Source organism: Pristiophorus japonicus, chromosome 15, assembly GCF_044704955.1.
Source record: "Pristiophorus japonicus isolate sPriJap1 chromosome 15, sPriJap1.hap1, whole genome shotgun sequence".
Classification (NCBI taxonomy): Eukaryota; Metazoa; Chordata; class Chondrichthyes; family Pristiophoridae; genus Pristiophorus; species Pristiophorus japonicus.
Genome location: NC_091991.1, coordinates 157112714 through 157124936, shown reverse-complemented (window position 1 = coordinate 157124936; position 12223 = coordinate 157112714). Strand labels below are relative to the sequence as shown.

General features: G+C 39.7%; 1 protein-coding gene across 3 annotated transcripts in view; it reads left to right on the top strand.

Moving 5' to 3' along the window:
- The window catches only part of LOC139281161 (E3 ubiquitin-protein ligase MGRN1-like), a 164233-nt gene that overhangs the window by 134974 nt on the left and 17036 nt on the right, over positions 1-12223 (top strand). For all 3 annotated transcript variants that reach the window (XM_070901173.1, XM_070901172.1, XM_070901174.1), the window contains exons 11-14: positions 706-815; positions 3965-4188; positions 6891-7011; positions 9225-9270. In XM_070901173.1, coding sequence (XP_070757274.1) covers positions 706-815; positions 3965-4188; positions 6891-7011; positions 9225-9270 — 501 coding nt within the window. The remainder of the gene's footprint in view (positions 1-705; positions 816-3964; positions 4189-6890; positions 7012-9224; positions 9271-12223) is intronic.

Here is a 12223-nt window from a genome sequence, read left to right as displayed (position 1 = left end):
ATGAGCCTGGGTAGTGAGCATTTATAGGTTATTTAACTATGAGGGGCATCATAGCCAAGCACAGTCTTGTTTGTATCCAACTTCCATGCATTCATTTTTGTCAGCGGGATTTCCTAGATTGTGATCAGGTGTAGAAATCTCAACCCTTGATCTCTAAATTAGTGGACACTGAAGCCAAATGCTGTACACTCACTAATACAAATGCAAAATACTACGGATACAGGGAATTTGAAATAAAAACAGAAAATGCTGGAAATACTCAGCAGGTCAGGCAGCATCTCTGGACAGAGAACTAGAGTTAACGTTTCAGGTCAATGTACTCTCACTGCTGCCCTGGCAGAGATTGGATAACATAGTAAAGAATAGGCATCTAACCTGCAATCTTCCTGTTATGTGTGGCTTCGTACCTTAGCACCTTGGCATGCAGTGCACTTAGAGCAGCCATTTTCAAACCTTTGAATTTTTCGTCTTCAAAACTGAAGTCATAGCTATTTCCATATGAAAATATTTATCTGCTTTAAATGTACAAAAGCACCAAGTATAATTACATTTACATTAAGTATAATTAAATATACATTAAGTATATCTAACAGAATAACAAAATAGGCAGTTTGACATTGGATTTCTATACCTGTGAACTTGTGTTGTAGTGCAGGATTTTTTGCTTGGAAGTACAATGTTCACACAAAACTTTTCTGTTCCTAGCATTTCGAGCACTGTTGCAGATCCGAGCTGTGAGGAAAAAGCCTGGGGCTTTGTCACCAGTTTCATTTAGTCCTGTCCTAGCACAGACTATGGATCATGATGACCATTCAGTAAGTCCGTCAGGTTGTTTGCTTGTTTTTTCATCTTCACTTTTGCATTAAGATTAAAACATTTTTTTTAAACTACTGCATGTCTATAGTTGATAGTTTTGCCTGACATTAGCCTATTAGTATTATAAAAGCTAGGTACGTGAATATGTGATGTTTGTTTGTTACACTGTTGATTCCTTACTAATCAAATTAGCTGGTCTACAGTTGTGCAATCGGGTAAGAACAAATAATTGAATGCACTCAATTATTATTTTCCTTGCATTCTATATACAGTCTACTGTTTAATTGGCAGTAGCAAACTATAGGCAAAGTTAGGTGTTAGATAGCGACCAATTAGAATGTCCTTTTTACTGTTTTTCATTTAAAATATATTCAGAAGTTTTGATTACGCTAATGATTGAAATTCCAGGTCAAATCCACATATACGCAGGTCCCACAAAACATAAGTGATAATTGAGTAATGTTTTAAAAGCCAGCAAAGAACGACTAAAAAAAATGATTAAGAAAGGGAAAATAGACTATGAAAGTAAACTAGCACAAAATATAAAAACAGATAGCAAGAGTTTCTATAGGAATATAAAAAGGAAAAGAGTGGCTAAGGTAAATGTTGGTCTCTTGGAGGACGAGACCGGGAACTAATAATGGGAAACATGGAGATGGCAGAAACTCTTAAGAAATAGTTTGTATTGGTCTTTACGGTAGAGGACACTAACAATATTCCAACATGGATAGTCAAGGGACTATAGGGAGGGAGGAACTTAACACAATTACGGTCACTAAGGAGTTGGTACTCAGTAAGATAATGGGACTAAAGACAGATAAATCCCCTGGACCTGATGGCTTGCATCCTAGGGTCTTAAGATAAGTAGCGGCAGGGATTGTGGATGCATTGGTTGTAATTCCCTGGATTCTGGTCCCAGCAGATTGGAAAACTGCAAATGTAATGCCCCTATTTAAAAAAAAAGGAGGCAGACAAAAAACAGGAAACTTTAGGCTAGTTAGCCTAATATCTGTGGTTGGGAAAATGTTGGAGTCCATTATTAAAGAAGCAGTAGCAGGACATTTGGATAAGCAAAATTCGGTCAGGTAGAGTCCGCATGGATTTATGAAGGGGAAGTCATGTTTGACAAATTTGCTGGAGTTCTTTGAGGATGTAACGAAGAGGGTGGATAAAGGGAAACCAGTGGATGTGGTATATTTGGACTTCCAGAAGGCATTTGACAAGGTGCCACATAAAAGGTAACTGCACAAGATAAAAGTTCACGAGGTTGGGGGTAATATATTAGCATGGATAGAGGATTGGCTAACTAACAGAAAACAGAGAGTCGGGATAAATGGTTTATTCTCTGGTTGGCAACCAGTAACTAGTGGGGTGCTGCAGGGATCAGTGCTGGGACCCCAACTATTTACAATCTATATTAACGATTTAGAAGAAGGGACTGACAAGTTTGCTGACAATATAAAGATGGGAGGAAAAGCAATGTGTGAGGAGGGCACACAAAATCTGCAAAAGACATGGGCTAAGTGAGTGGGCAAAAATTTGGCAGATGGAGTATAATGTTGGAAAGTGTGAAGTCATGCACTTTGGCAGAAAAAATCACTGAGCAAGTTATTATTTAAATGGAGAAAGATTGCCGCAGTATAGCAGGACCTGGGGGTATTTGTGCATGAAACACAGAAGGATAGTATGCAGGTACAGCAAGTGATCAGGAAGGCCAATGGTATCTTGGCCTTTATTGCAAAGGGGATGGAGTGTAAAAGCAGGGAAGTCTTGCTACAGCTATACAAGGTATTGGTGAGGCCACACCTGGAATACTGCATGCAGTTTTGGTTTCCGTATTTATGAAAGGGTATACTTGCTTTGGAGGCAGTTCAGAGAAGGTTCACTACGTTGAGGGGGATGAGGGGGTTGACTAATGAGGAAAGGTTGAGTAGGTTGGGCCTCTACTCATTGGAGTTCAGAAGAATGAGAGGTGATCTTATCGGAACACAAGATTATGAGGGGGTTTGACAAGGTGGATGCAGAGAGGATGTTTCCACTGATGGGGGAGACTAGAACTAGAGGGCATGATCTTAGAATAAGGGGCCGCCCATTTAAATCAGAGATGAGGAGAAATTCCTTACGGTTGTAAATCTGTGGAATTTTCTGCCTCGGAGAGCTGTGGAAGCTGGGACATTGAATAAATTTCAGACAAAAATAGACAGTTTCTTGAGCGATAAGGGGTTATGGGGAGCAGGCGGGGAAGTGGAGCTGAGTCCATGATCAGATCAGCCATGATCTTATTGAATGGCGGAGCAGGCTCGAGGGGCCGTATGGCCTGCTCCAGGTTCTATTTCTTATGTTCTTATGTTTATTTTAATGCTGCAGTGTGCAAAATAAAAACCAAACTAAATCAGTCCGTGCAGGAAGATAGGAATTTCCTCAGTCTGAGGGTCAATTGACTTAATTGCATTCACCAATTCAGTTAATTATTGTTTGTTTTTTTTCCAAGAAAAATACTGCTTGCTGCTACAGTTAGTACCTTTAATTGGAATAAATTTTGAACTAAAAATGCACCACAATATTTCCACTTTCTGCATCCGCTCTGCCTTCACCTCACCACTGGTGGAAGAGCCTATAGCCACCTCGGCCCTCTGGAACTCCCTCCCTAAACTCTTCCAGTTCTCCGCTTCACTTTTACTCTTTAAAAAATCTGCTTCACATCCATCTATCAAATGTTTTGGCTTTTCCTCCTTTAGCAAAATTAAGTCTCCTATGCTGAGAGGGCTCAGATTAATGTAATCTGAATCACCTTGTGCATAGTAACATCAAATAAAGCACTTCAATGGATTTATTACTGGCTTAACTGATGGGTAGCAGCTTTGGTGCCTCATCATCTGTAAATTTATTTGTTTTAGATAGCTATATTTTCCCTTGAGGGTGAAGGAAAGAAAGGTTGAAAACAAATGTTTGGAATATATTTTAGCCCAATTCTTTCTTGGCTTGAGTAAGTAAAACTTTGGGATCAGTTACTTAGCAAGTAAATACCTTAAAGAAAGTTAGATTATGCCTTCTTGCACTTCAAATGTTTTTGTTTGCCTCTTCCTATGTTTGTATTTGTAAAGCTATTTTGAGCAATTCTGTACTCATAATTCTTCTAAATCTTTAGGCATCTGACCACATTCCTCCTGGATTTGAGCCAGTTTCCCTGCTGGAAGCCTTAAATGGACTTCGGTCAGTTTCTCCATCTATCCCTTCAGCTCCCCTATATGAAGAAATAAACTATTCTGCGATTGGGGATGGCTTGTCTCCATCAGGCAGACAGCTGTCAGCAATGGACAGGATTGTAGATAACTGTCCCCAAAAGCCCAAACTGAGCAAATCCTCAGAAAGGTAAGTGTTCAACAACCATCTCATCCGTTTGGTATTGTTTACCGTGACAAAATTCTAAGGACTGGATTTTCATCACTTTTCCGATCATTTACCGCCGAAAATACCGCCGGTGGTAAATTTATTGCAGATTACCATCAAAATACCGCCAAAATCATAATTTAGCACCGAAATACTGCCGGAAAACTGGTGGTAGGGCTAAATGATGATAAATCCAGCCCATTATCCCTAAAGTAATAGTTTAAATGGTTTCTACTGGTTTATGGAACTTGTGTACATCTGTGTTGGCATTCTAAACTTGCATGATGCCTGTTTTCAATTTCATATAGTTCTCATATAGAAACATTCATCAAATGAAACTATTGCTAATATCACTAACTTTTATGATTTGCTAAAATTATTTCAAAGAAATTCCTCAGGCGAGTTTTAAATTCTGAAATGGAAATTTAAGTTCTTTTTGGAAAATATGCCATCTACAATGATTTTAAATGATTGTCAATCATTTATTTTTAATTAAATCGTTACCGATGTTTTAAAATAATGAGATATCCTACTGATGGTAGCCAATGCGAACATTAATGGGTATTGGGATTACAACCAATTTGATTACCAGTTGGAGATAGGAAGGGTAAAAAAGGACTGTCGAGGAGAGAAATACTGGAAAAGTGACAAATGAGTGCTGTTTTGTTGCTCACAGAACTCAGAGTAGCATTGATATAACTAGTTATATGTCCATAGACCAGAATGCTTGAAGCAACATTAGAGAACATAGAAACATAGAAAATAGGTGCAAGAATAGGCCATTCGAACCTTCGGGCCTGCACCGCCATTCAATAAGATCATGGCTGATCATTCCCTCAGTACCCCTTTCCTGCTTTCTCTCCATACCCCTTGATCCCTTAGCCGTAAGGGCCATATGTAACTCCCTCTTGAATATATCCAATGAACTGGCATCAACAACTCTCTGCGGCAGGGAATTTCATTGGTTAACAACTCTGAGTGAAGAAGTTTTTCCTCATCTCAGTCCTAAATGGCCTACCCCTTATCCTAAGACTATGTCCCCTGGTTCAGGGCTTCCCCAACATAGGGAACATTCTTCCCGCATCTAACCTGTCCAGTCCTGTCAGAATCTTATACGTTTCTATGAGATCCCCTCTCATTCTTCTAAACTCCAGTGAATAAAGGCCCAGTTGATCCAGTCTCTCCTCATATGACAGTCCAGCCATCCCTGGAATCAGTCTGGTGAACCTTCACTGCACTCCCTCAATAGCAAGAACGTCCTTCCTCAGATTAGGAGACCAAAACTGTACACAATATTCTAGGTGAGGCCTGTACAACTGCAGTAAGACCTCCCTGCTCCTATACTCAAATCCCCAAGCTATGAAGGCCAACATACCATTTGCCGCCTTCACCGTCTGCTGTACCTGCATGCCCACTTTCAATGACTGATGAACCATGACACCCAGGTCTCGTTGCACCTCCCCTTTTCCTAATCTGCTGCCATCCAGATAATATTATGCTTTTGTGTTTTTACCCCCAAAATGGATAACCTCACAATTTATCCACATTATACTGCATCTGCCATGCATTTGCCCACTCACCTAACCTGTCCAAGTCACCCTGCAGCCTCTTGGCGTCCTCCTCACAGCTCACACCACCACCCAGTTTAGTGTCATCTGCAAACTTGGAGATATTACACTCAATTCCTTCATCTAAATCGTTAATGTATATTGTAAAGAGCTGGGGTCCCAGCACTGAGCCCTGCGGCACTCCACTAGTCACTGCCTTCCATTCTAAAAAGGACCCGTTGATTATGACTCTCTGCTTCCTGTCTGCCAACCAGTTCTCCATCCACGTCAGTACATTATCCCCAATACCATGCACTTTGATTTTGCATACCAATCTCTTGTGCGGGACCTTGTCAAAAGCCTTTTGAAAGTCTAAATACACCACATCCACTGGTTTTCACTTGTCCACTCTGCTAGTTACATCCTCAAAAAGCATGATTTCCCTTTCATAAATCCATGCTGACTTGGACCGATCCTGTCACTGCTTTCCAAATGCGCTGCTATTTCATCCTTAATGATTGATTCCAACATTTTCCCCACTATTGATGTCGGGCTAACCGTTCTATAATTACCCGCTTTCTCTCTCCCTCCTTTTTTAAAAAGTGGTGTTACATTAGCTACCCTCCAGTCCATAGGAACTGATCCAGAGTCGATAGACTGTTGGAAAATGATCACCAATGCATCCCCTATTTCTCAGGCCACTTCCTTAAGTACTCTGGGATTCAGGCCCCGGGGATTTATCAGCCTTCAATCCCATCAATTTCCCGAACACAATTTCCCGCCTAATAAGGATATCCTTCAGTTCCTCCTTCTCACTAGACCTACGTCCCCTAGTACAATCGGAAGGTTATTTGTGTCTTCCTCAAAGGCAATGAATTATAAATATTAAAATTTATAAGCTTGGATCAAAATACCTCAATAATTTTATCATACTACTTTTAGTGTGTTCTCATTGGTGTGTAAGAAAAAATATCAGAGAAATAAAATACATAATATGCAGCAAAGGTCTGCCATGACCAGTGAGGTTTGTGTATATAGCTCCAGTTGACCTGATGGAGTTTTTTTTTTAAATCTATACGTTGTTTATGTATATTTTATATCAAAGCATATCTAATTTAAAAATGTACAATAATTTAGCAGTCTGAGGTCTCCATCTTCCCCAATACAAGAAGAGGATGAAGAAAAACTCTCTGAAGATTCTGATGTGCTGTTACAAAAGAATGGACCACAACTGCCAAATGAATCTAGCTCAAAAGAAGTAAGTTACAATGGGAGGCTGTTGGGATCGACTAAAAGAAAAATTAGTTCAAAGAAGCAATTTGGCTAAGTATTTTTTGATTATAATTATTGGACAATTAACAAAAAAAAACCAAGTACAATTCCTTGACCCAAGTTTGCAAATGTATTAATTAATTAATTTCCGTACAGTCAGTTGCTGATTGCAACCAGGACAAGAAACAGTTGGTGGTTGTACAGGATATGTGGTTGACTGACCATTACTAATAAACAAGGGCAAAAAATTCCCTGTTTCTGCATCTCAATGAATAAAAGGAACCTGGAGCTAATATTAATGTTGTCAAGTTAAGATTATTATTCGACTTCCTCCTTATTACTTTCCCCTATCCCATTCAAATATAAATCAACCAAAACTCTAGATTATTTACCAGGACAATAGAAATGTCATGCAAGGAAGGTCAGGGTGACTAATGTAGAATTGTACGGTTAGATAGATTTTCTGGAATTTTGCTCATATGGGCCTGGATTTTGCAGTCAGCGGTGAACGAACAGCTGCCCACGGACTTTACATAGCAGCTTACTGTAATTAGAGATCCATTTCAGCATGCTGCCCTCTACAGGGGATATGTGGCAAATGTCAACAGCATTTCTCTTTAACCAATCACATTGAAGAATCCTTACATAATAAGACATAAGAAAACAAAAGAAATAGGAACAGGAGTAGGCCTTTTGACCCCTCGAGCCTGCTCCACTATTTAATAAGATCATGGCTGATCTGATCTTACTGAGACACACATTGAAGAATCCTTACTGAGACACGCAGAGTTTAAGCCAGGAAGTGTCAATTAAAATACTTAATTCAATGTAAAATCGTGTACACAGAACAAAATAAAGAGAGGGAAAGAAAGATAAGAGACTGAAAAAAAAAAGTTAAAAAAAAAATTGATTAAAAAAAAATCTCCAACAATAATTAAATTCTGAAGGAATGAGACTCCACGCTTGTAAGAGTAGATTTTCAGAGACAGGAAGGTTGTTTGCCAGTAATTAAGACTGATCACCAATGTTCCCCGTAATTTATTTGGGTGCACAGACCATTCATAGTTTCACGAATGCGTGAACTTTTAACATTGCAAAAGCCGTTCCCAGGCTGCGTGGGACGAGCAGAGATGCACAGCTTATAGGGAACGTTGTTTACCACGCCGTAAAAAAATTCTCACACTTGAATGGACAAGAGGGAAAGAAAGATGGGACATTTAAAAAAAAAAACACTTTTTTTGATGTGTTTACTGGGTATCTAGTTGGTAAGTACAGCAACTTCATGTCCTTGCTGTGTTTTAATGCCACATCTCTCAGTGTAACGAAGCTTATGGAAGAGCAGGACAGATCGGAATGTAACTTCCTGATTTCTCGTCTTACTATGCATGTGCGGACGCCAGAAATTGCTGTCCGATTTACTTAATAATAACGGCGAGTGCTGATAGCCTCACCGTTATTCTTACTGCAAAATCTGTGCTAAATTTACCTTTGGGGATACGAGTAGAAACTTTGCCTGGGATTAAAGTATTCGATCTATTGGCTGTCTGGGTCCCAAGTGAAATGGGTTTGGTCAATTTCAAACCAGGGCCCGATGGGCTGAGATCTACAGCATAAAAGTGTATTTAATTTGGCACTATTTGTCAGTCTTACTTGGACAAAAAGTTTACTCCTGTTGGAAATGAACTTGTTACACTAATTCATGGATGGACCATTGGTTTGAGATTGGGGTTAACATGCATTTTTTGCAGAGAAGAGGGACTTTTATAGTTCTGCTTTACCTGAGCTTGATTTGGTGGTTGACACCTTTAGTGCAAAAAGTAATAAACCTAAACCTATATAAAAGATGAGTTGCTATTTTAAATCTATGTTTTTAAAAGTGTAGATGTGGCCTGTAACTTACATACAGTCACCGCAGGTTTCTTGTTCTTAAACCTAAATAATTTAGTGGGGTGGGTGAGTGAAACGTACTTCAAGTTTTATGTTTGGAAGAATATTCATTTTGTTCTTAAATCAAGCAAAATAAGTGCAAGTTTCCTTTTAAAAATTTAAAAATATTTCACAAAAAATACAAATATTCCTTAATGTGCTCATTTACCAGCATTGTCATATATTTAGAAAAGTATGGGAATGTGAAATTCAAAAAATTCTGTTGAAGCTCTGACTACTATATGCCAACCAACTTGGGTTTCTGCTTTTCAGAGTACTACAACTGAAGAATTTCCAGAAATATGCACACAAAATCAAGGTGAGATCATAGCATGATATCGGACAGGAGGCCATTCAGCCCATCGTGCATGTGCCGGCACATTGAGCTATCCAATTAGTCCCACTCCCCTGCTCTTTCCTCATAGAACAGCAAATGTTTCCTTTACAAGTGTTTATCCATTTCCCATTTGAATGTTACTATTGAATCTGCTTCCACCACCCCTTTAGGCAGTGCATTCCACGTCAGAACTGCGTAAAAAATTTCCTCATGTTACTGCTGGTTCTTTGATAATCACCTTTGATCTATATCGCCTGGTTATCGACCCTTTTGTCACTGAAAACAGTTTAGCCTTATTTACTTTATCAAAACCCTTCATGAATTTAAGCACCTCTAACAAATTTCCCCCTAACCTTCTCTGCTCTAAGGGGAACAATCCAAGCTTCTCTAGTCCCTCCACATAACTGAAGACTCGTATCCCTAGTACCATTCTAGTAAATAATCTCTGCATCCCCTCCAAGACCTTAACATTGCTCCTAAAATATGGTGCCCAGAATTGAACACAGTACTCTAGCTGGGGCCTAACCAGTGTTTAGAATAATTCCATTGCTTTTGTGCTCTGTGCCTCTATTTATAAAGCCAAGGATCCCATATGCCTTTTCATCAGCCTTCTCAACCTGTCCTGGTACCTTCAAAGATTTGTATACATTCACACTCAGGTCTCTCCCTTTAAAATTGATCCCTTTATATTTCCACACAGAGCAATTAATATCTACCTACAAAATTATTTACATTTTCAGTTAATCACTAGCTGCCCACATAAAATCGCTTTGATTTAATTTTAAAGGATCTTGTGTAATTTCTATTTTAACTTTACTTCTTTATGTACCTGAATTCTCTTTCTTAGCCACACAGCACACGCCCCACAGCCCATATCCCACGCACCGCCACAAACACACCCCACACGTGCCCATACTTACTATTTCCCATTCAGTCAACTTCACTTTTGAGATAGCTACTAAAGGATCTGCAAAAGCAGCTCACATAGCTCATCCTCAGATTTCATCCTTCTCTGTAGGAATGCACTTAACCTGCACTTTCACCTTGCCCAATGGGAGAGACATTGGGCTGAATATTGGTGAAAAACCGCCACCACCGGATTACCACCGAAAAAAACTGCTATGATTTTTTAATTAAGATCGGCGGAATTTTGATTGATCACTTTTTTTTAAAATCCGCCTGACGGGAAAAATCTGTGTTCTACGTGGATTTTTGGTAGAAAACACTATCCTGATCAAATTTAGTGGTATTCTAGAACATTTAGAGCGAGGCTGCGAGTTGGGCATAGGAGCGGCAAAAAACACAAAAAATAGTTTTCAACAAAACAAAAAATATAAAATAGGAAAACATTCACAGGACCCTTCTGCACTGAATTGCTGCAAAACAATTTTTTTTTAAACTTAAACTTAACTTTTTTTGCAGGGTTTCATTTTTATCGCCGATTGAACAGCTGCTCCCGCTGGTTTCTCCCGGGCGTTTTTTTTTTCTCCTCACCTACGGATCACTGCTACCACCAAACTTGGGCGGAAACGTTTTTTTTAGTGTTGCACGCCAGTAGTCCACTCCCCAGTGTTAGCTCGAAACCGCCGGTGGTACATAAGAACTTAAGAAATAGGAGCAGGAGTGGGCCATTTGACCCCTCGAACCTGCTCCGCCATTTAATAATATCATGGCTGATCTGATCATGGACTCAGCGCCACTTCCCCGCCCACTCCCCATAACCCTTTATTCCTTATTGCTTAAAAGTCTGTCTATCTCCGCCTTAAATTTATTCAATGACTCAGCCTTCACAGCTCTCTGTGGCAGAGAATTGCATAGATTTACAACCCTCTGAGAGAAGAAATTCCTCCTCATCTCAGTTTGAAATGGGCGTCCCCTTATTCTGCGACTATGACCCCTAGTTTTAGTTTCCCCTCTGAGTGGAAATATCCTCTCTGCATCCACCTTGTCGAGCCCGCTCATCTTATATGTGTCAATAAGATCACCTCTCATTCTTCTGAACTCCAATGAGTATAGGCCCAACCTACTCAACCTATCTTCATAAGTTAACCCCCTCATCTCCGGAAGTAACCTCGTGAACCTTCTCTGAACAGCCTCCAATGCAAGTAAATCGTTCCTTAAATAAGGAGACCAAAGCTGTACGAAGTACTCTAGGTGTGGCCTCACCAATACCCTGTACAGTTGTAGAAGGACTTCTCTGCTTTTATACTCTATCCCCCTTGCAATAAAGGCCAACATTCCATTTGCCTTCCTGATTACTTGCTGTACCTGCATACTAACTTTTTGTGTTTCATGCACAAGGACCCCCAGGTCCCTCTGTACTGTAGCATTTTGCATTTTTCCTCCATTTAAATTATAATTTGCTTTTCTATTATTTCTGCCAAAGTGGATACCTCACATTTTCCCACATTATACTCCATCTGCCGGATTTTTGCCCACTCACTTAATCTGTCTATATCCTTTTGCAGATTTTTTTGTGTCCTCACAATTTGCTTTCCCACCATCTTTGTATCATCAGCAAACCTGGCTATATTACACTCGATTCCTTCATCCAAGTCATGAATATAGATTGTAAATAGTTGAGGATCCAACTCTGATCCCTGCGGCACCGGTAACTGTTTACCAACCAAAGAATGACCCATTTATCCCGACACTCTGTTTTCTGTTAGTTAGCCAATCCTCTATCCATGCTAATATATTACCCCCAATCCCATGAACTTTTATCTTGTGCAGTAACCTTTTAGGTGGCACCTTATCGAATGCCTTCCTGAAATGCAAATACACCACATCCACTGGTTCCCCCTTATCCATCCTGCTCGTTACATCCTCAAAGAACTCCAGCAAATTTGTCAAACATGATTTCCCGTTCATAAAACCATGCTGACTCTGCTTGATTGAATCATGCTTTTCCAAATGTCCCGCTACTGCTTCCTTA